Source organism: Tyto alba, unplaced genomic scaffold (assembly GCF_018691265.1).
Source record: "Tyto alba isolate M040663 unplaced genomic scaffold, T.alba_DEE_v4.0 Super-Scaffold_29, whole genome shotgun sequence".
NCBI lineage: Eukaryota > Metazoa > Chordata > Aves > Strigiformes > Tytonidae > Tyto > Tyto alba.
The window spans coordinates 10801772-10825969 of NW_024881303.1; the positions used below are offsets into that span (position 1 = coordinate 10801772).

At 48.4% G+C, this 24198-nt stretch overlaps 1 protein-coding gene across 8 annotated transcripts in view; it reads right to left on the minus strand.

Annotated features, from left to right (window-relative positions):
- Window positions 1–22994, minus strand: part of LOC104356875 (inverted formin-2) — a 44136-nt gene extending 21142 nt beyond the window's left edge. For 2 of the 8 annotated variants that reach the window (XM_042799082.1, XM_042799081.1), the window contains exons 1-5: window positions 7835–8089; window positions 3617–4025; window positions 2155–2270; window positions 1456–1615; window positions 588–621 (exon numbers count right to left, since the gene is read on the minus strand). In XM_042799082.1, the coding sequence (XP_042655016.1) occupies window positions 588–621; window positions 1456–1615; window positions 2155–2270; window positions 3617–4010 (704 nt within the window). In that variant the 5' untranslated portion in view covers window positions 4011–4025; window positions 7835–8089. Of the gene's footprint in view, window positions 1–583; window positions 622–1455; window positions 1616–2154; window positions 2271–3616; window positions 4026–7834; window positions 8090–18962; window positions 19145–20729; window positions 20879–22445; window positions 22542–22898 lie in introns of those variants that run through there. The other 6 variants (XM_042799077.1, XM_042799075.1, XM_042799083.1 and 3 more) reach the window with 6 other exon arrangements.
- Between the last annotated feature and the right edge of the window lie 1204 nt (window positions 22995–24198).

Consider the following 24198-nt stretch of genomic DNA (forward strand, 5'->3'; position numbering starts at 1 on the left):
AGGAACTCTACCCTTGCTAGTTGGCACTATTGGAAGGTCTTCTCTTCCCTAATTTTTATGGGGTTGGATGGAGTAATTCCAGTTACATGATTAACTGCAACTCACAGACAATGCATTCTATAATTTATCATGGGTGTTTCTGACAATATAACTTTTAAATTAAGAAACTGTGAAGAAAGGTATGTCCAGATATGCATTAGTAAATTGTTTTAGCTGGATACTTCTGGGACCAACACCATCAGTGAAGGATTTGGGAATACAGCAAGCTGCTCAGTAAGCCCACAGCATCATTTCAGGTTCAGTCTGAAACACAGCCTCAATGAAGATGTTGCTGAGCCTTGCTCCATCTGTGCCAGAGCCTCTGTCAATGCCATCTGCACCAACAGCTGTCCCCATGACACTGTGGTTGGCAAGAGCATCTTAACACTGGCCTAATGCCTCTGTTTCCCATGTAATGGGTGCACACAAGCATGGTCCACTCCACCCGGATACACTTCACACAACCGAAGGCTGATAAGTACTAAGTTCCCACAGCTACGTTACTGTGAATCTCACTTACAAAGCAAAATTTAAACATTGGTCCTTACCTTAGCTTGTCTAAAATATCCAACAGCTGAAGCCCTGGGAGAACAAAAAAATAGATATATATTGACATTATGACCTGCTTGGTACTGATCTATTATGATCTTTATATAACATGCTCATAAACACTTTTTGCGGATAGAAAAAGTGAAAATATCTTCAGATGGATCTGTCAAAGTGGGGAGGGTCATCTGGTAAATGAAGAGACCCATGGTGCACATGTTGGCAGCTGTGTGAACCATTGCAGCATCCTCCTGGAATTACTGAGGGACACAGCCTCTTCTGGGCACGAGTCACCTTATTCTAAATCAGACATCTGAAATCAGTCAGATGAACGGTGAGGTCAAATGTCCCTTGCTCTCCACGGGGAGAAATGGAGCCCAGGCCCACCAGCCCAGGCCCACCAGCCCAGATGCGTGCATTACGTGAGGTGAATCCTAACAACGGCACCTACGATCCCGGTATTCAAGCAGCTGGAAAGTATTTCTGAATCACAGGGCAGCTTCTGTGGCTGAGGAGACACAGGGTGAAGAAACCTTACCTGCTCTTATGAGGAATTGCAACATATGGGAATGTGGCTACATAAGATGGCTGGTTATATAAATGTATTAAAGAAGCTCAAGTGTTACAGTGCTGCTGGGATTCCAGAAAAGATCAAAGCTATGGGAAAGCAGCAAAGTTTAAAAAATCTGGTTACAGAAAGGTTGTTGAAGAGAAAAGAGACGAAAATACAAAAAAATAAAAGGATTCTGCCTTTAATATCTGCAGTTTTGCTCCCCAGCCCTTTTTAGTCACTTTATAGATACATCTGAAATAAAACTGCTTGGCAACTGATTTTCTCTGGAGAAAGTTAGATGCAACAAACATCCTTACCTATGAACTCATTTCTGATTTGTGTCCTTGTTCTTAGCTCTTCTTTCCCCAGTATGATGGCATTGATAGCACTCAGCAGTGTCACCATGTACGGCACGTTATCTGTGTTGGAGAGCTCGTTCATTATGACGCTGAATCGATACTGCTGGTTCTTCACACTCTGTTAATAACACAAGTAGTATTTCTGTTCAAGCAGTTCAGAAACGTCTAGCACTTTGATGCAGGCTCTCAGATAGAATTAGCATCTTAAAACCTCTCAGTTTATCCTACTGTGCACAAGACAGGAAGATACAGGTAAAAGCAGCACTCCTCCATCATGGAGCTGGGTCCGGTCAGCAGAGAAAGTCAGTGAAACTCCTCTTGGATCCCTTTATGCTTTCTAATAACTGATGCACCTACCTGGGCTTGTGGCCAGTGAAACACATGGAATGGAACTATCTATTTTGCTAATCTGGCAGTGCTTCTCCTGCCAAAAAGGACCTTGTGGTTGGCAGTCATCTGTCCAGACAGGTCACAGAGTAGCACCATGGACTTCCACTCACTAGGCCAAATTTCCTACAGTTTTCACCTTATAAATCCCTGCCTCTCTTAGCAAAATGATGCAAAATTACCTTAATTCTCAGCCTTTTTCTGTGGTACATGGATCTACCTGCATGGATCAGAGCAAAGCTGTACCTTCTGATACAGCCCAACACTTGCCTTGTAATGGTCCAGGGCATCCAAAGCCAAAGCGTGGCCATCTGGTGAGTAAATGCACAGTGCAGCCAGGAGCTCAAATACTTGCTTTTTGACCATGACATTAGTTGTATCAAGTGCTGGAGGGAAAACAAAACAAAGCAAAAAAGAAGTTATGATGACATTAATGTTCTGAAACTCAGCGTCTTCTGTGACATGGCTTATGACCAGTGGTGGAAAAAAGATTGAAGGAGTGGAACCAGTATGTGGAAGATGAGAAGAAAAATATCTTGGTTTATAGATATTCCATTCCTATAGCAATATCTGGTAGTAGCTTCTCGTGGGAACAGTAAATACTAGTTCAGGTACCCTATTGGCATTTTGGTGCTGCTTGGAGGTGTTCATTTTTCCCATGTACCAGTGACACACTGCAACAGCAGCCAAGATCTCAGCACTCACAATCACATATTTTATTTCACATATGGGTATTTTCTAGAACAGCAGATGAACCATTTTCCTCAATTAATGAGTTTTATTCTTAGTGCAGAAACACCCAATATGCATATCAAGTAGGCCAATTGTTCTAATCAGTTCCCATGTATGCCCTTTTTTCCACTATTCTCTCTCTGTGAGCCCTGGGAATTGGGAGGATTAGACCATCTTATTTTTCCTTTATTAGTGCACAAAGAAGCTTGACTGCTGAAAAGCCCAGGGTACCCCTCTGTTTTTCACAGCACAAAAAGGCCAGCTCTATATTTCTCACTGGTTAAGAAAATACAGAGTGGAGAGGAAGGAAGAGGCTTCAAAACTGAAGAGGGGGGCAAGCTAGCTTTCAGACTAAATGCATTTTAAAGAGCTATTAATAAGGGTTTCTTGGCGCAGCTGTGATCTCAGCTCTGTGAAGCAGCACAGAAGTTATACTCCCAGCACCACCATCATTAAGTGCTACACAATAAGTTCTAGGAGATGCCTTGATGAGTTTCATACCTAACGACAAGCCAATTGAATGGCAGAAGAAAGTGAGTGGTATTACATATCATATTCTAGAAGGAACAGACTGAGCAGCGCAGAGAACAGGCTCTCTTGAGTCTAAATCATGCCACCTTCCCTCCTCTTTACAGGCTACAAGGCTCCAAGCCCTTTCAATTCCCCTCCCTCTGCCCTTGGGACTCACAAAGACTAAATAGCAAATGTCTGCTGACAACTGAAGAGTCAAGGACTACTCATGCCTGTGTACAGCTAAGGCTGGGTTTATCCCTGGCTTTTGAGTAAACTATGAAGATATTTGGGTGGAAATAGCATTGAGTGGCAAAGGCAATGTGATTGCAAAGCAGTATTATTATTTTAAAGAAGAAAAAAATCTCATTCATCAGTTGTGACCAACAATTTGCAAGAAACCCAGTGCGGGACAAGAGGATAAGCAACAGGAAAGTCAGTCTGCCCCAATGCCATATGTGGTGGATGAAGCAGGAGGATGTCTTCTCACCTTGGAAGAGTTTTCTGACATAGCCCTCGTTGCTCACAATGTATTCGATGCCTTTGTGGGAGTTCATGACCGCTCGCACACAGTTAATGCAAGTGAGCTGAAGCAAGGCATCAGAAATCCTGGCCACTCCTCGCCCAGACAATCTGTCCAGGGCCTCCAGGAGGAGGTCCAGCCCACACAGCTCCAGGAACTGGACCATCCAGGCATCGTCGCTGTTCTCCAGCCGCTTCTTCAGCCCGGAGTAGTTCACCACCGATGGCATTTGCAAGAGACGGATGCACAACTCTGGCTCTGCATTTTCCAGGTTGGCCTCTGAGTGGTCAGTCTCCTGGGGTCCGAGTTTCTCCTTCAGGGCAGCCCACTTCTTGTGGGCACCTTCCTTTTTGAGTGACATCGTGAACAGTTTGTCCTGAAAGAAAAAGAAAAGAGTGAGTGAGAAGTTTGTCCGGACTGATCAACAACCCTCTAGCAGCTCTGGTTTTTCTTCTAGTATTTGGGATGTAAAACTCAACAGAAGCAGATCCCCAGCTCTTCAGCACATAGGGCACACACCGGAGCCTGTCCTTGGCTGATGAAACTTAATATATCTCCTCCTTAACCACACATATTACATTCAGGCCCTGAAAACTCTGTAGAGGGACTCTTAACACATTTAAGCCAGCAAATACAGCTTTAAAAGTAGCCAATTTACACCAGTCAACAGCCACTACCTATTTTAATGCAGCAAAAGGATAAGGTTGAAAGCAGCATTATCAGCTCTGAACTCCTTAGGGCCATTAAACCACTTTAAAATCTCACTGTGTTGAAGAGGCTGTGCAGTTTCTAAGCATTTGTAATGGGATGGAGAAATAATTTTGAGCATATCCTGTTCATAAGAGCATCCGATTACCCTGTCATTTTTTGTTTTTGTTTCTTTTGACTGATGTGGAGGTAAGTTTTATAGCACTCACTTCATTTCTTCCTGTCTGCTGTAATAGAAAATATGTTTGCAAAACGTGGTGCTTGCACATGATAATGTGAGAGCCCGACAGGTTGCAAGTGAAGGGACGGCAGCAGGAGGCTGTGAGAACAGCAGTGCATCTTTTTGGAGACGGGAAACATCTCTTCAAGGCCCTTCTTCCTGCAGGACATGGCCTGTCTCAGCCATGCTGTTAGCAGCAAGGAGGATGAGGAGCTGATTCAGCACAGAGAGATAGCAAAGCCAAGTCTAATTAACTCTTGGTGCCAAATTTTATGTTTTTAGGCAGGATTATTATTTTCCAGACCTGCAATGATTAAGTTATACAGTTCAAGTCCTTTTCAAAGCTGATTGCAATAATTTTAAAGCTGAATTGATCCCGGAGAAGACAGTTTGTCCCACTAAGGGGGGATAAACCTGCTGGACCCAAAGCCAGCCACTAACACTACCTCCCCTCCATGCCACAGCACCGGGACCTCTGCTTCTCTGGGCTGGTGAGCTTGCATGGTGCTCAAAATAACCTGGGGGCCAGTTGGCCCCCAAAACCCAGCACCTGAGGAACTGAAGGGATTATAGGAGAGTATCGCTTTCGGTTACCAGCTCCAGGACAAGGGTTTCTAGCCCTGCAGCGTGTAGAAAAAAGGCTTGAAAAATCTAAACCAAGAAATCTCTTAAAGGTTTTATTTGGCAGAAAGCCAAGATAAAGGACAGACCATTTACAACAGTTGGAAATAATCTCGTTATTTGAAAGCCTGTCTTGTAATTTTTCCTGGGGACTTCACTGTTGAGAAAGGTTCTGGCTTCTTCACCGCAGCAGACCCCGAAGTCTCATTTTGGCAGTCACCCCTTGGCAAATACACAGCCAAAAAGTTTGCTCACTAATTTGTGGTAGACATGATACTATTGGCCTAAACACGCCTCTTTGAAGGATGAAAAGTGGGATGGGATCGGATATTTGGGAGAGCTCGAACAAGTCCCCTGGGAAAAGGTGATCCTTTTAGAGAGCTCTGGAGAAACCCTTTTGCAGAGTTTCCCCTTGCTTCAATGGAGAAAGAGCTGGCCAAGTGCCCAGTTGTTCACTGTTCTGTTATCTGAAAAAATGATGGTCATGATCGAAAAACATGCAGTTGCGAATATACCATCTGAGAACACACTGTACAGCTGAAAAGTAATAAAAGGGACCATATAAAAAACTCAAAACCCAAACCCTCCGACAAAGTACAGGCTTGAGTTTCTAAGATTTGTCATCACTGTCTGCAGCCCAGAGCCCTTACTCACTCTTGGTAAAATTCTTGTTGAATTAGTCACCCTCAGTCGCTCCCCTGTACCCAAGCTCAGGAATGTGGGTTAGGCTCAATGCGAAGGAGAAGAGAAATCCTCCTTCCCCAGAGGGAGAGAAGCAAAAGCATCCTGCCTGGTCACAGCCCTGGCAATGGGGCAGCATTCCACACCTCTCAGGGAAGCAAAAATACAGGCATGGAGCCAGAGAGGTGCTCCTAAGGAGCTGCGGCCAAATCCTGCCCTGTGCTGTGCATCGAGCCCCACAGTCCTCTTCCCGTGCCTGGGGACACGGCCAGACCTTCAGCAGTGCTGAGGACCACCCAACCAGGGTGGAGCACAGCTCATCCTGCCCAGCCCTGTCCTTTGGTGGCTTCCCTGAAGACCCAAGATCCTTCAGCCTCCTGGCTAGGGGGAGGAATTGACTGTCCTGGAATTTTTACCTCTGAAGAGGGAATGGGCCCAAATGCAAGCGCTGGCAGGGGGAGCCGAGCCCTGGCTCACTGGGTGGGACTTGTCCCTCCTCTTGGCTCTGCTGTAACCCAGACTCTTTCCCCAAAGTGAAAGCGTGCACCAAGCAGATCTTAGGGCCCTGTGGGTGCACAAAGAGCCTCGCGGTCCCCCCAGGTGAGAAAGCCTGCAGGAGCAGCTGGTGCAGGAGCCTGGTCCTGCCGGCTCACGCCCAGGGCCGGAGCAGTGCCGGGGCTCCTGCTATTCAGCCGAGGGGCTGCAGAAGTGCCTGCCCGATCGCAAGCTTCCCTCTCTCAGCACAACTTCTTATACTCAGCAAATCTCTTTTTTTATTTGCATATGACTAAATGTTTCTTATCAAACCAGATAGCAAAGTGGGCTGGATATTTGCTCCCAGCTGAACAAATACTTCATCATATATTGTATCGGCTACAGAAAGTCAGAGAGATTATAATAGCATTATTGACTTTAGACTTAGCTGATTTCTGAAAATTAAGCTCAATCAGTGCAACAGGACACAGGAAATACCGACAGGGCATCCTGTTTACCAGTGAATTTGTTCTGAATTATCCTTTCCTCCCCACCTGCTCTGCACAGATGTGAAGAGATGAGAAACAAACCCGGGCAGGTACCTCTCCAAACAGTACCGGCTTGTGTTTTTATGCACTAAGCTGAACAAATTGGAGTGATTAAATATTTTTTTCCCCACAGAGAGTGCGCTCTTTTTGTAGGGAAGGAAAAAAGATGGCTAATGTATCTAATCGTAAAAAGGGAATAAAATAAATAGGAGCTGTACTATATAAATGAAAAGGAAATAAATATGGAGGAGACTGCAGTATGATTCTGCAGATGGTGTGATAAATCTGTTTACAAACACAGATATGAGTGATATATTATGAATGCAACATCTTTCCATATTTTCCATGAAGCACAGTGTTCCAAAGCCACTCAGATACAGCCTTAAAGGACTGGTAGTTTCGCCCTTTATCTCTGACCACAGGAGCTTGCTAACAGGTAAATGATCTCAGCAGAGTGAGACAGATAAGGGATTAAAATGGACCACATCTATCTGGCTGTCTCACAGAGGCCATGTAGACTATGCTTGCTGAGGGAAGGAAAGTACCCTGACAAAAAAAGACAAGTCACTAGACTTAAAAGGCTGAATACATCTCACCTCCTGCCAGTAGAAAGGCATGGGGAGCTTTGCTTTTTGCTGCCCTGGCCATAGAGGAGGACGCAATGGGGGAAGCAATGTCCCCAGCCTCTGCATCCGACTGTGCCTGCAGCACCCACGGTCTGCCCGCCCCAGCAACAGGCTTGGCATGGGTGCTGGGTGCTGCTCCCTAGGACTCATCCTGACAGAGCATCTGTGCTTGCTGCCGTGGGGACAAGCACAGCCCACAGCATTCACCATGAAAAATGTAACCCCCTCCTCATCTTGCTTCTTGCCCTCAGAGGTTGGTTAGCACCGATCAGGAATGACAGATAAAGAAGCATCAATGCAGACATACTCTTAATTTGAAGAGATTCCTTTGGGAAGCATACAGGCATCATAAAGGCTTGTCCTCTTGCACCCAGACACAGCAACATTGCAGTTCACGGTGCTAACTTTTTGGATCACTGGGTTTGAAAAGCTGTGATGCTCCCTGCATACATCCAACCCAGTTCATAAAATTTCCTCCTCCTTTCTTTTTGAATCAGGTGCTTTCCAGATTCAGTTTTCTGTGCCCCTCTGTCCTTCAAGTCAGCTCCTAGGGAGATGACATCTGTGGGAGATAAATCAGGGCACATCAATACTTTCTTCATTCTGTGAAGCTGTGGAGAACAGAGCTGCACAGCACAGCTTTCAGTATAAATTATTACATGCCGCTGGTGTGACATGGATCACAGCAAGGACCTGGGAGGACATGTAAAAAGAGATTTCTCAGGGCAGCTAAGTATAATTGAGTAAAAACAAAAAGGAGAAAAACTACAGGTCAAAACCATTCTGACTTTTTGGGAGCAGACCCACTGCCTACGCTGCAGGATGGAGGGGCATGAGGGGGAACAGCAGCTCCTTGCTGCCCTCTGAAGAAGTCTGAGAGCATCCCGACTCCATGTGCTGCCCTCACAGCCCTCTGGTTCCTTTGGCAAGGCTGCTGGGGCACACTGCTGGCCCTTAAGAAAAGCTCTTTCTTGCTACTCAGCCTCTCCTCCCTTCCGTGCCTATTCCTGGCTCTCAGGAGCCCGTTCTGCCTGGCTGACTGCTAATGATAGGTTTTGCTTCTGGATAGTTCCAGTTTTCACTCTACTGCTGGGAATATGCCAAGTCTTTGTATTTCACAACATGTCAGACTACTCAGTCACTAAAAAGAAACAACATCCTGGCTCTGTGCTTTCCAAACCCACTTCAAGAAGTGTGATGGGTTTGTTCCTTCTCTCCTCTTGCTTTCATTTGTACCGTTGTGTTTTCCCATGTAGTGTCTGAACACCTCACATACATACAGGCTAATGAAATCATCCTCCCATGCACTGAAAGAAGTGGGGGAAGGCCCCATAAACCCCTATTCAGATACCAGTGTGACCCCTTGGTATGGGCCCATTGGCATCGGTAGGAACTGGCAGCGTACTCAGTCTCCCAGGGGAGCTGACAGTAAGGGTATGGTGGAAAACTGAGGCATACAAACATGGTTTGCCCAACAGACTCTGCCTCAGTACACAAACCAACTGCTGCTCCATCCTTTTTTTGCCATAGCTTGTAGCCTCAGTCACCTTCAGATCCATGTATTCTCGATCCTCAACTGTATCAGAGGCCAGAATGAGTGATTTATGCTTAAAAAATCAGAAGGTCTTGGAATGAGTGCCCAATCTTGCTCTGCATTACTGAAGAAGTTCATGAAGTCTCTGGCAGGCTATGCTTTGCTTTGGCACAGCCCACGTGTGAGGCAAACAGGAGCTCTCACAAAGCAGCCCGGGTTGGCTGTGCCCTCAGAGGTGCCGTGCTGTTACAAGGAGGTTTTTGTCTTTAGCAGATGAGGGAGCATGGCCAGGCAGCCCGCTGCGGCCGGTGGGCAGGAGCTGTGCCATCCCCGTGCTGGCTGGGGATGGCATGGGGCTGGCAACGGCTTCTTCTGGCAGTGAACTCCCAGAAAAGGACTTCAGTGCATAGACAAAAAGGACTGTGTCCATACTGGTATAAATGTATACGTATTTTGCCAATATAGCTTACTCTTTTACAAAGAAAGGAAAACTGAGTTGTCCTGATTCAGTGCCATCCACCAACCACTGTTAGGATGCTGTGTGCCAGCACATTCTCTTTCCTGGGCAAATATATGCTATGATATCATGTGATGTCTTGCACAAAGGGGTAAATGTCTCCATTCAATATGTATTGGTAGGGGGGGCGTCACACCAGGTTTAACCACACTGGTAAAAACAATCACCAGTGCTTTCCTCCTTACCAGTAAATAAAAATGTAAATAAATCATCAGGCTGCTACAGGTACCACATACAAATCAAGCTCAAGTGATGTGCTCAAGGATGTCTATGTTAGGATCTTCAGTGGCATCTAAAGCCTTATTTATATTTAAAGGTTGCACTAGCTTAGCTTTAAATGAGTTTAAACCCACTCTTCATTATAACAGTAACACTGTCTGAAGACACGCAATAACCAATTTACCTTAATCTGGTAAACCAGGTTTAAACCAGGTCGGTGCAGCTGTCAGACCTTTGCTTTGGAAACAGCCCTTGCCACTGGGGAGACCTGCCCAGAAGCAAAGCACCAGCCTTGCCTGTCTGCCTGAGTGCTAAGCCAACCAAACACATTTAAAAAGCTTTCCATGGTGGATATGAGCCCTGCAGCACCCTCATATGCTACCACAGGCCTTCAGAGGCACGGCGGATTTCGGGTTGGAGGGGTCTCAGATGGTGGCCAGCACTCACCCACGCAGGGGATGCCGGCTCTCAGCTGCGCTGCAGCAAAGGGGGCTGCAAACACTCAACCCTGGTCTCACCGGGGCTTCCTCCCGGCTGTCGCTGGCAGACCCACGGGAGCCAGCGTGGTGTCCTGACCTCAGGTGGAAAGGAACGGGACTCGGGTCCGGATCCCACAAAAATCCTGACAGGGGGTAAAACAGGTCTGGAGCCCCCGCCCCGCCCCGCTCCTTGCTCCAGCACCCACACGCTGGGGTAGAGGCAGCACCTCCACCTACCAGCGATTCCAGCATCATTCAGCATTTTGGGATGCAATTTATTATTATGATTTGGGGGTCATGTGAGAAGCAGAAACTGTTACCCAGCAACATGGATAGCACGGTGGGAACTTTCTAAGACTCTCCCGGCTCCTGCTCAGTGGGAAGCTGTCACACAAACAGATATTATGAGAGCCAAAAACCTTTTATTGCTTTTTTGTTTTGTTTTTAAACACCTCCACAGGATGCCAAGAGGACAGAGAAAATAGGCAGAGGGAAGAATTCCTACCTCAGAGCTGAAGCCAAATTATTCCCTTGTCTCTCTTGCACAGAAGGATCCTTCCTGACCGCCCGTGTGAACCTTCACTTCCCCAGCCAGCTCATTTTCTCCTCTGCCAAGCAACCTTCAGTCAATAAAGTCTAAATCTCCAAAGAAGCGTGTTTGCAAATTGCACGCTCTAAGAAAGTTCAACAGGATATCAGCGTCTAATAGTATGTAAATACTAGTCTTCCGAAAGGTGCAAGGAAGTGACTTTTCTGTAGCCTCCAGGGAAGGCATTTGCATGTCCTTTCTCACCTCCCTCATTCACTCTGGGCTGGCTGCTGGGAGGGTGACACTGACACTTCCCCATGGGCTGGGAAGGAAGGAGGCTTACACCGCATAGCACCTCCATCTGCCAGCACGAGAAAGCGGTCCTGGCATGGCATGACTCAGAGCAGGGAAATGATCTGGCAAAGGAAAGATGAAAAAAAAAAGAAAACAAAAAAAGAGGAAGAAGGCTGGCTGGGGGTGGGTGGGATGGAGAGCGTGGGGGTAGCAGGCAGTGGGGACAGTCCCTTGAACCTTGCACCAGCTGCACGGGGTTTTCTGGCTTTGTGGCACGGGGGCTTTGAACACTGCAAGATCCCAGAGGCCTTTGAAATGCTGGGAAAGCCAGAACAGGTTAAAACAACAAGGATGTCTGACCCGAGGCTGCCTGTCCTGGGATGGGCAGCTAGGAGAGGGGTGGAACAGCAAAGGTCGGAGGCTCAGGTAGTGCCCCCCTGGCCAGGGGCTCAATGATGGGAATCCTGCTCTCACCGGGGCACCCCCAAGGTCCCACTGAGCTTCAGTCCAGCTCAGCTTCTACGGGCTGAGCACGCTCTGAAGACTTTAAAAGTTCTTTCTAACAGAAAATGTCTCTGTGCCTTTATGGTTGACATTTCATGTGGAATCTGGTTTGTCAGCCACAGTTGTAAAACGCATCCATTCAGTCTCTTGGGAGCTGTTAGCTGAAAGCCAGTTATTATTAAATTGTGAATATTTCAACATGGCCCACTTTAGCAGAGACCTCCTACCTGGCTCAGGGTAGCGGTTAGGCTTCAAATGCTGTTTTTTTCTTACTCTGTGTGGTCTCTACCCTGAATTGAACATCCTAGATCAAAAGTTGGAGCCCACAACAAGAGTTTTCCTGCCTTAGTGGGGAAGACTCAACCCTTGTGTACACAAGCGCAGCTCCACCAATATTAGAAATACACTGATCTGTCTGCCCTTTGGTCCAAATTCAGCTAGCCTTTAAGAGATGAACTTGCCCACGTGCTTTCTAATTAAGGCAGTTTCATCATAACAATTCAACGTCCAGGGAAATGACTCTGCACAGCTCCCCATCCTGCTGTAGGAAGCACTCTGAGGGTGTGTTTATACATTCCAAGCCAAACGTTAGTTCATGATGGGTTTTACAACAGCGAATGAGTATCACTTTATGTTACATGCACTGCTGAAGAGTAACCTGCAAGTCCTCAAAAGATTAGTCACTAATCTGGTTCTTGGGAGCAGGATGCGGGCCACAGCAGGTTTCAGGGAAGAAATAAAAAGTTAACAGAAAAAAAATTCCTGAGACGAAAGGATGTTGCAAAATCCTGTCCTTGCAACCATGAAGAAATTTAAAGGGCTATCAGTTCCCATGAGGTTTCATCTGGACCTACGAGATACTCCAGAAATGTCTGTGTTCTTAGAAAGGCTGCATCGTCTCCCAGATAAAAAATAAGCAGAAACCCCAGCTCTAGGCCCATGAACAGCAGCAGCAACGGGCAGTCGCTGAGAAAAAAAACCGCGGGGGGTCTGGATCCCAGCTCGGGCATCCCTTGCGCTGCTCCCCGGTGCCGGCTGCCCTGCCCGGCCGCTGCGGCCTGGCGCGCTCCGAGGCCGGCCTGCGCGGGGGCGGCTCCGGCCCGGCCCGGCCCGGCCCGACAGACACCCCGGCCAGGACAGCCCCCAGCCCCAGCCCGCCGACCCGACTGCCCAAGGGACTCAGACCTGGCCACGGCGTTCGCTTTTCACGGCACGACCAGAAAGAGTTCACGCGTGGGGTTGTGCCTCTGACTGAAGGCTCTGGGCGCTGCCTGGGGAGCGAGGGTTTCCTCGGCACCCCCGGCCTCCTCTTCCTCTGGAGGAAGCAGCGGCAGCCCCGTGTTGGTGTCCTTGGAGAGGGGAGCCGACGGGGGAGTCTGAAGTCTTGTCTCCCAGGAGAGCTGAGTGTCCTGGGGAGCAAAGCTTTGCCCCCAAACCACAAGGATGTAGGGTGTTAAGGCCAAAAAACCTTTTGTGGACCCGTCCCCTCACATCTGAGCTTCGGTCCCAGCAACTTCGCTTTCAGCTTGCTCACAGAGGGCTAATGGTTTTCCCTCAGCAAACCAGTTTAATTTTACCACTATTTTCTAGCAGATGATTTGGTGCGCCTCTGAGTATTACATCAAAATCGGACAGGTTAAATCAAGAACTAAGAGTTTAGTCCCACATCAGGTAAAGAAGAGCCAAGACCCTCTCCAGCTCGCATCACGCTGCTGCCTCCGGATCGCAGCGCTGTGGCTCCCCTGCTCACATGGCAGGTCCACAAAATGCAGGAATCCAATTAAACAGAAATAAATACACCCCGTTTGCCCTTAGGAATTAGATTATCGCTAATTACAGCAATCAGTGTCTTCTTGCTGCTCTACATTTATGTGACAAACCAGCTCCTGTGCCAGTGTTTTTTCTTGTAAGTTGTCAAGGATTTTGGAAAGGAGACACCCAGCTCATTTCTGCCAGTAGGGAGAGATGCTAGCCGGAGGTCTGCTGAGATGGCTCTTTTTAGGTGGTCCTGCCTAAAATGCCTAGTATCATCCACTACTAAGTTACTAAACGTCAGCACAGCCAGTATTCAAGAATTACAGGTGTAATATTTGCCTCTGCATCTCTGTGACCAGCTGCTTGGGTACTGCGGCTCCTATGGAGCCAGTGAAGACAACCACATGTTTATAGGGGAAAAATTAGTGTACCAGAAAGAAATCTGGGTAATTTAACAATACTTCTTCGTTCATTTGAGAACTGAACTCTGCGTAGGTCAACCAGAAGGACCAGTGTCAAAGAAAGGGCTGAAAGGGCACTGAAAGGAGAGTTGGCCAGTTGAAGACACACATTTATGGAGAAAGCCCACTCCTCCCCTTGCCCACAAGGAAGGAAAGGCGTACGGCCTTTGCAGCCTGACCCTGTGCCACGGGGACAGCAGGAGATGCCAGAAGAGCTGCTGGGCAGCAGATGGGGTGGGCCAGTGATGACCTTCCCAGGAACTGGGAGAGCACCATGGAAGCAGCCGGTTTGCTCCCTCCTTGGAGAGGGGAGACATCTGAGCATCCTCAGGAAGTCGCGGGAGCTAGACAGGAGCTGTGAAGCTGACTGCTGTCTCTTCTGCTCACTGATTTCTCTACCCTTCTTGGAGACTGACACCCCTCCAGCCCTCTTGTCACAGACCAGCTCTCTGACTGCTTTTCTGCTGAATACATTCACTTCAGATGATGCTATAAGGGGAACAAAAAAAAAAAAAAAAAAAAAAAAGCCTTCTTCAGTAGTCTTTATCTGATAGATACTTCAGATAATGAAAATAAAAGGCTCTGTTACTGCCAGCACATGCATATTTCTGGGAACTTTGTATTTAATGGCGTCAATCTGCTTTAAACATCCAAAGCATTTGCTCCACAGCTCTTTTAGTAGGAAGCTCCTGCAACAAAAAAACATCCTGTTTTGGGGAGGGTGCTTCCAGCCAGGGAGAATAAAACATTAACTGTGGGGAACTCAGAGCTTTCTTTGGACAAGTGATGACAAAATTTTCTGCCAAAACCCCAAACTGCACCAGCAGTTCTACCCAGAGCAAAGGGCACAGACCCATGCATGGGTCTCTAAAGGATATATGAGCTCCTAAGCACAAACTGAGTAAAGGGCCTGATATTTATTCAGTTTATTGATCCTTCATACATATATTACATCCATGGTAAGGCTGCAGGGGCTCTGCTTAGGAATTGCTAGGATGAAGGCTACCAAGGTGGCTGAACTCTGCTCCCTTGCACACACACTGGTGCTGCAGTAGTGAGACGATGTAATTACACAAAAAGACCTTTTGAGCCCTGCCCCAGAGAGAGAGAGGCAGGCAGGTCCTGTGCAGGCTTTATCTGTACTCCTCCAGCACAGGCACAAACCCTCCTCAGATCCATATTAACATTTATGGACATCCCTGCTGAAAAAAAGCTACCAAAACACCAGAATAGTACATAAGGAAGCAGCGTTTTTCCAGCTGTTCTTCAAACAGGCTGCAAATGCCACTCCCTCCTATCGAGATCAGCTTCTCCATTCAACAGCTGATGAATCATGGTGGTTCGTATCTCACCTGGTGAACAGCCCAAAAGCAAACATCCTGAATGTTTTTGTTCAGATAAATCTGACCATAGCCAGGATTCCTTGTGGCACAGGCAAAATACATATTGCACACATTAAGGAGAACAGACCCAAGTACTGCCAGATACTCTCCTGTGGGCTTGTCTGAACAAGAACATTACTGAGAGTAACCAGAGAACATGCTCAGCTGCTAATTCAAAAAGTTAAGCATTTGAGCCGCTTAAAATAAATTCTTGCTGAAGAGTGGCTTAGCATGATTTCAAAACTAATCCACTCCAAAGATGCCTTCAGACTATTTTCTCTACGGCCGGGTGAAAAAGTTTGAAGTCCCTATTTTATAACACAGTAATCCTAGAATATTGGCTTAACTCTTTACTTTCCTGGAGTACTTGGTCCAGCTCTTTCAAGAGGACCTAAAATTGTCCTCTAGATATTATCTTTCCAATTCTCAATTGTGGAATTAATGTGTAGGCATTTTAATATGGCCCAACTCCTTGGAGGTTTATGATGGGAAATTTTCATGCTGGGGCAAAATGACTGAGGTCTAACTTACATAAAGGGTATCTTATATCAACACTTTGATCTCTTAGTTTTTCCTGCATAATAATTTAAATCTCTTTAGAAACAAGTAGTTGATGTTGTTTTTTTCTTTGCAAAGAAATCAGTTTTTCAGCCATATCCTCAGGTTTGCATAGTCCAGTGAGCTGCAGTGCTTTACGCCAGCTGAGCATGTGGCTGTCATTGATCTTCAAGAGGAAAATCACTATATTTATCTGATAAATAAATATACAACCAATATTAGGATATAATTTTATAAGTGATTCATCTCTAGACATATGGCTTGCTCCAACACTTGCTTACAAGTGTTATCAGAACAGGGGTTTGGGAATTACAGGCTTGTCAATCAATTTAGCTTTGTGATAGTCTCTTCCCCTACCTTTCTTCTAGACAAATAAAGGCCATATTTGGGGCTTGGTAATGGTTGTGAAGGTTCATTCCATTTCCAGCAATGGAAATAACAAACCCCAGAATTTATCCCCAGGCTTATAAAAGAAGCCTCAGGACTGGATAAATACAAAATAACTCATGAATATTGGACAGCTTGTTCTGAAATGTGGAACTATAGCCCATCAGTGCATAAACAAGCGAGCAGAGCCAAGCAGGCTGGAAAGCAGCCTTCCGAGGAAGAAACGGAGCAGCTCAGCCAGGCTTCAGATGCAAGCCACTCGGGGAGCCAGGTGCCACATCAGCATGATGTAAACCAGAAGGGAAACAAGTTATAAAATGTATCAGGAAATAAAAGTATTTGTTCCCCAGTTCACCTTCATGACAGTCTCAAATTTGTACCACTTGTCATGTAAGTCAAGAACTAGACATGTTCATGAATACTTTCTAAATTGCAGAGCCCACTGCTGAAGTGCCAGGCAAATATTGCAACCCACAGTTTCTTTTTCCCCGAAAACTTTTTTGCTCTGGCTCAGAGCACATTTGCTTTACTGCATTGTACATGCAGCTGAAAGTTAAGCCGACAAACTCCAAAGGATTTCTTTTTTTTTTTTTTTTTTATTTTTTAAATAGCAGAAGTAATTAATCTGCTTCAGAGAATGAATCAGCCTTTTCTGAGCTAGAAACGCACAAAGGAGGAGATTGTGGCTGTTTCTGGGGCGGGAGGGAGGCTTACTCACACAACCAACACAGCAGAGGCAGCCACCCAGGGTCCACAGCTGTGGGCAGCAAAGGGGACAAGCCTCCAAAGCTGGACCCCAGAACCCCCTGGCATCACCCCGTGTCCCTGAGGGACCAGCTGCACCGGAGGGCACGAGCCCGGCACTGGGCAGCAGCGCGGCTGGAAGAGATGGGCCACTGCAAAACTGATGGTACTGGGGGGACCTGTGTGGCTTTGCCTCTCCTCCTGCAGCCCCCCCCGGGTTGTACACCCAGCATGTGAGGGGCTGCACCCGCTCCTCAGAGTAAGCTCTGTGGCAGCAGGAACCATGCTTTTATTTAGGTGAAGTACCTTGATCTGGGCCAGGTGATGGAAAGAGCAGATTTGCCATGGCTTGGCTTCCTGGCAGGCTGTGGGAACAAAACCTTTGCTCACAAAAAGCTGCTACCTTGTACTGTGGGAACTTCTGTTTCCACCTGGGGCCTCTGTCAGAAAACAACGCTAATGCTCAGCTCACTGCTTTCAGCGAGTGCTGTGCAATGACTTAACAGAAAAGCAGGATGGATGAGGAGTAGACAGTTCCCAGATAGGGGAAACCAGCACAACAGAAGCAGAATGGAGATAGCTGCCCTATTAAAGATAATGCAATTTAACTGACTGAGCGGAGGGTAACAAAGTTATTCCTTAGCTACACTGACACAAACAAAGCCACTCACCAAAGTTATAAATAAATAAATAGCGATGATGCCAACCTCATTCATCGATTCGGAGAGGGAAGAGGCTCTGCTGATGCTGCTGTTTCCCTCCCTCCGTCCCCTCCGCCTGCCGGGACAGGCCGGGCAGAGCCTGCATCTCCAGCAAGGGATGAGCTGACGGGGCTGGGGCTGGCACGTCCCCCCACATGGCACTGGCTCTGCTGGGGGGCAGGCGGCCCTGACGCCCCGTGGAGAGGCTTGCTGCAGAGCAGGCGGGAGCAGAGCAGACCTGCGAGTCTCCAAATTCAGCTGACCTCCGCGGGGGCAAAATCACCAGCATTTTCCATTTTAAACTACAACTAAATTTAGAGGGTTTATGGTTGCAGCGTGTCTCCTTTCCCACACTTTCCTGGAGTGATCTCCAGATTCCTCTGCTGTCCTCGCTCGTTAAAACGTGACTCAGCTCTCCCAGCTGGAAAACTGGAGACCACGCAGTCCCAAAGTGGCCTGCTGCCATTAGTGATGTCCTGCATTGTCATTAACCATTAACTTGGGAGTAGCAGAGGCAACAGAAGGCTTTACAAGTCAGACCTGGGGAGAAATCAGTGTTATTGCACCTGCGGGTACTCTGTGAGCAGCTACACAACCTGTCAACTGGAGTTTCTCTCGTGTCCCTTTTGGGAAGGTCCTGCCAGCACCAAGGACTGACTGAGGACACCTGCACAACAGACTCTAATGGAGCAACAATTCAAAGAGCAAATGCCCCCGCTTCCCTTAAACATTTCCCCAAATTAATACCGTACACAGCTTGGCCAAGGCAAAATAACAGCCATGGAAAGAAAACCAAATGCAAAGTCAATGCAAAATAGCACCATCTGGTGACACTGTAACAATGCCAAGTTCAACATTCTGCCCTACCAACGACAAAATTTGGCAGCTCTTCATTTGCCTTTACTTTTTTTACTGGACATAGTGCTGGAGCAACATCTCTTCTGAAGTGAGCTGTTACTTTTAGGGTATTTAAACATTTTGGAAATAGCTGAGTGACTCCAGTGCTGGGATGAGGCCTTCATCCACTGGCTCAGACCCCTTCTGGCTTTGCCCAGTCTCCTTTATCAGCTCAGTAGGTTTCTCAGAGCACCCTGAAATACACCACCAAATGCTACAGAGCTTTTGGCAAACACTATTGCTTGCTTAAGTTTTTCATTTATCCATGGCTTCAGCATTCCCAGCACTTTGAAATTTCAGCTCAGGTATCAAACTAGTAGAAACAGCTGAATCTGTGAATGATACCTGTTCATTACATCAAATAGAAAAACTATCATGCAGTTAGACCCTCTCCTTATGCCTTCTGCAGATGCAAAACGCTGGGTTGACAAAACAGCAACAAATGTTCACCTTCCACATCATATAACCACTTACTTTTAACTGTAGTCCCTCTTGGAGATGCCAGACTATGATTCAGGGGCTCACGAACCCCACACACCTGCTTCCTATTTGTTGCCACACTCAGTTCCATAAAATCAGCCCCTCATCCACCACTGATGACATCTGGTTGCAATCATGAGGCTTGGCCATTGCTCACTAGTTATTTTTTCCCTAGGAAAAAGGAATCAGACAATACTTGCCCTTGATGAGGATCCTGAGTGGCACTGAGAATTCACACAAACGTAGCAACCCCCTTTTTTGAAGCATTCTCCCCTGGTGCTTCGCTCCAGTTCATACAGCACGCCTGCAGAACTGGAACAACTGGAATGCTGTGACAACCCCACACCAGACCTGCCAGCACGATGCCACCCTCTGTTAGAAGGAGAAAGCCAAGGCGCAAAATTTAACATAACTTTTTTTCCCTTCTCCCAGTTTGGCCTTAGCATCTCGGTTGACAGCATGGGACCCCGGAGCTCTCTGTGTAATTAAAATACAGATTGTTTGCCTGCTCTGTTGCAGCATTCGGCACTCTCAGTGCTTTTTCTGGCCACTGGGAGATGAAGGCAGCCGCTGCAGCACAAAGCTCACAACCACTGTATGATAAACTGCTGCACATGCAGTGCTGAGAAACACTGGAATAAACTTGAGGTTGGTGGATAATACCAAAGGGATTATAATATATTAGGTCAGAAGCGTGTAGTCATTCTCGAGCCTCCCTCCTGCACTCAACACTGAGGGTACCACGCTGCAGGGCTGTACCTAGCTTCTGCAAAATATTTAGCTATTTTTTACCTAGTTAGAGAAAAAGCAGCATACAATGTTAACAAATGGAACAGGGATAACTCCTTGTGATGTGTTTGTTTTCACCTACTGACTGCAGTATTTTGCATTGAGCAGAGCTGGATTTGTTCAGTGCTACTGTGCGATCCTATGAGTTGACTGTTGGTTCAGTGGGTGGTATTTCCTCTGAATCATTATTGATAGACCTTATTGCAAATATTAAGAGCAGGGATATTCAACTGGGAGTTAAATCTAAGCTCAGATACGAGCACTGAGTTTGTCTGGAGTTCCCCCAACTGTTTCAGCTCTGTGAATATCCTTGTGTTGCTACTCGTTGCCGAATTATCCCCATCTTCTACTCATGGCTGGTTATGGTACAACGGCGGGATTAAAAATCCCTCATCAACAGAATAATTGTTGTAGGAAAAAAAAAAATTGAAGACATGGAAGTAAGTGGCAGGGGTGGGAGGGTAGGGGGGAAGAGGGACAAAATCCAACTTACTTTGCTTTGATAAGAGCAATTTTCTACTCAGTTGCTCTGGGAAACCTATCCAGCATACCTGGCACACAAGAAAGGGGTAGAGTTCAGCTTCCAACACATTTGAAGTGCAGCCACTTGCTATACAGCTCAGTGAAACCAGGAGTTAAGATGCAAAAGACGAAAATTTGTAATAAATAGGGTATCCAGTCCCATGAAACGGGTCAGTCTGAGTTTGACGGGGATCACTACTGAAAGTGAGGGAGATCGCATCCTACTTAACTTCATGACAGAGTGAGTGGGAGAAAGCTGGGAGAACACCACACCAGCACAGAGCATGGGGAAATGTGATAAAAAATGGGATTAATAAGAGGGCTGGGATAAAATCAGAGCTGACAGCAGAAAACAGAAGTCAGATGGACACCTGGGGCTGAAAATCCCAGTTTCCCACCCCCATCACAGGACAGGAGGAACCTGAGGAGGAGGTTAATTGCAGTACCTACCAGGTGAGGTATTTATTTCTAGGCGAGGTGTCAAAGCATGAGAGGCAGCAGACGGACCTCTGAGCCTTGCAGCTCTGCTCATCCACGGGGGAGTCGGAGAGTAAGAAGCCCAGCACAGGACTGCTGGGGATCAGCAGAAACGGAGCCTGCTTCATGAAAGCAGACAGCAAGTTCTAGCTTGTTTGGCATTGCACAGTGAAGAGAAAAGCATGCAACTCCTACTTCTATACTGATAAGAGAAAAAAGCATCAGACTGAGAGAACTAAGCAGTCACAGTACACATTCAAAGTAAGAGACAGTCATATATTGGGAAAGAAATTTGTAATATCAGTTCAGTAAATTCTGAAACTTCCCCTTCCCAGGAGACTGGGAACAAATAAATTACAGTGGTGTGCAATAAGGCGTAATATCATTCAGAGCTTAGATTTGCTGACCCGCCAGGTCTCTTCCTGTCCTACATTTAGATTATCTTTTACACAATGGGTCTTGTACACTGCTTGCATTTTTGAAACAAAATTCTTGGATAACAGCCTAGAAGGGGATTATTAACTTATAACAGGACAAAAAAAAAAAATCACGTATCCTCATAGGTTCCTGCAATTCGCCCTCACCCTCCAGTTTTGGCAGCTACTGCCCCTGTGTGTAGTGGAAACCAAGCTTAAGTGGATGGAAGAGAAATGAGATTAGTGGCCAGACAGCCCAAATTCTGAGCAAGTTGAGTAGGACAACTGTAACCTTACTGTAACTCTGCTGACTCCAACTTTTTAACTGACTTAGGCCAGAAGTTTCCTTGCAGCCCACCAGGGAGCCTGATGTGTTTTGCAGCCTGCAGCATGTTTGCTCAGAGAAATTCCTCAGTCTTAGGAATCTGGGAAAAATTACATACAGTTCATGATGCTGATCTGGTACGGAGAGTCAGGACCATAAACACTATTTTGGGGTATTCCTCCTAAAATCAGTGTATGCAAGCACTCCTCCACCCCCAAGCTCTGGAATTCAGCTCCCAGTGCTGATGTTGCAAGAAGCCACTTCATCATTGCAGAGCTATTGAGCAAAAGGAGGACAAGGTGCAAGATAACTATGTCAATAAATCCGAGCAGGACTTGAAAGACCTTGTCCAAAAACCACTGGATAACAGAATTTTTCAAAATAAAAGCCTGAAAGCGGTCCAGCCCCGGACGCAGAGGCAGCAGCCATGTGCTGAGGGCTGGCAGATGTGCTGTTACACCCGGGCCCAGCAGGACCCCGTCCCGCCTGCACATCACACCTGCAGTCTGGACCACGTCGCACCTACACGTCACACCGTGGCACTGGCCACCTGGATCACGTCACACCGTGGCACTGGCCACCCGGACCACGTCACACCGTGGCACTGGCCACCTGGATCATGTCACACAGTGGCACTGGCCACCCGGACCACGTTGCACCTACATGTCACACTGTGGCACTGGCCACCCGGACCACGTCACACCTACACATCACACCGTGGCACTGGCCACCTGGATCACGTCACACCGTGGCACTGGCCACCTGGATCACCTACATGTCACACCGTGGCACTGGCCACCCGGACCACGTCGCACCTACACGCTGCGTAGCTGCACCCGCGCTCTGAACCACATCCAGCCCGTACGCGGCATCTTCGCAAACCGCCACCCGGTGCAACTCCCACCCGCCCGTTCCCTCGTCGCGCTTGCAACCTGGACCTCGTCCCACCTACCCGTTACGCTGTTGCGCCTGCGATCCGGACCGGCTCCCACCGATCCGCTGTCGCGTCAAACCGGCGGTCGGGGGCCACGTCCCGCCAGCGACGGGCTGTGCTGTCCCACCCGCAGCCCAGCCCAGGTCCCCCCGCGCCCCCACCACCACCACCACCCCGTTCCCCCCCCCCCCCCCCCCCCCCCGCCCCTCGCCGAGCACCGAGCTCTGCAGCGCCGAGCAACAGCTCCGAGCAGCCCGCGGAACCGGCCGGGGTCCTTCCTCCCTCGACACCACCGGCCGGGACCGGGGGGGAGACCCGGGGGGGGGGGGGGGGGGGATGCCCAGCCGGGTTGCAACCCCAGGAGGGAAGGCGGGGAGGGGGAAGGATTCAGCCCAACTTCTCCTCACCGAGAGAACCCCGTTCCCTCCCTCCCTCCCTCCCTCGCCCCCGGCGGGGCCCGGCCTTACCGCGGCGGCCTCCGGCGGGCGGGGGGGCGGCGAGGCTCGGCGGGCAGCGACCCTCCGCCGGCGCCCGCAGCCGCCGGGCTCTGCCCGCCCGCGGCAGCCGCGCCCGGTTCCGGGGCGGAGCGCGGGCGGAGCGGCTGGGGGGGGGGGGGGGGAACGGGATCGGCCCCTCCGGGGAAGTTTCTCCCCGCTCGGCGAGGGACCGTGCCTTGCCGAGGGTATTCGCGCCGGCAGCCCCCGTCCCCTCGACTCTGCCCGGACTTCTGCCAGGGCGAGCCCGGGGGAGGCGATCACCCCGGAGCCAACGCGCCCCTCGCCGCCCCTCGAGGGGTCCTGACCTCCCCTCCCCGCCGGGAGGTGGCCCCTCGGTGTCCCTCTTCTCCCTATCACCCGTGGGCATCCTGGAGGCAAGCGCTGCCTCCCGACCCGGCAAAAGGCTTCTTACAGCCCTTGCTGCTCGTCGCCCCGGCGTGGGGTCCCTCTCTGTACAGCCTCGGGGGGTTTGAGTCCACGGCCCGGGGCTGGGGGGGGGGGGGGGGGGAATCACAAAAGCTGGGGACAGGCCACCCAGGCGGTCAGAGACCCCCAAGGGACCCCGCACCGTCCTCCAGGGACCCGGCGCCCGGGGCTCTGCAATTTAAGCGGTTCACTATCGACATCTGGGAAAAGAGGGGAAGGTGATGCCTTTGCTGTTAGTAAAACGCGTCAGCTCTACAGATGAGCAGCAAAACAGTGGAGTTGAGCTAAATATTATCAGCCAAGTGGGGAGAGTTGGGTGGAAAAGTTCGTTTCTCTCCGTGGGTCAGGAGTCCTGTATCCTCTAGGTATTAAGGGCCAGACTCCGTTCTGGTTTCAGGCAGAAACACTCAGCTTCGCCATCCAGAGAGAAAACCTGTCAGGGAAAATCATGGGTGGGGGAGAGGGGGATAGCTGATATAAAAATCATGATAAAGTGTTTTGCAAAGGGCTGCTACAAGCTGGTGAGAGCTGAGCTTAGACCACTGAGTGTGATTACAGGACACTGGAGGATAGTTACAGGGTAAGAACACAGTGCTGAGCATCTCCGGGACTTCAAATTGGAAAATGAAACCTGAGGTTTTACCATTTTCTCGTAAAACACTCCTCTTTTTTTAGTGGAAGAGGAGAGAAATGGAAGAAGACTGCATCTCTCAGGGATGGCAGTTAACTACCGTGGCTCATCAGTTTTTCTTGTATTCAAAATAAATGTTGCTAATTGGTATCTTATGCAATACTCAGGTGGGCACATAATTTGTTTTACAAATCTACACAGCAGGAAAAATGG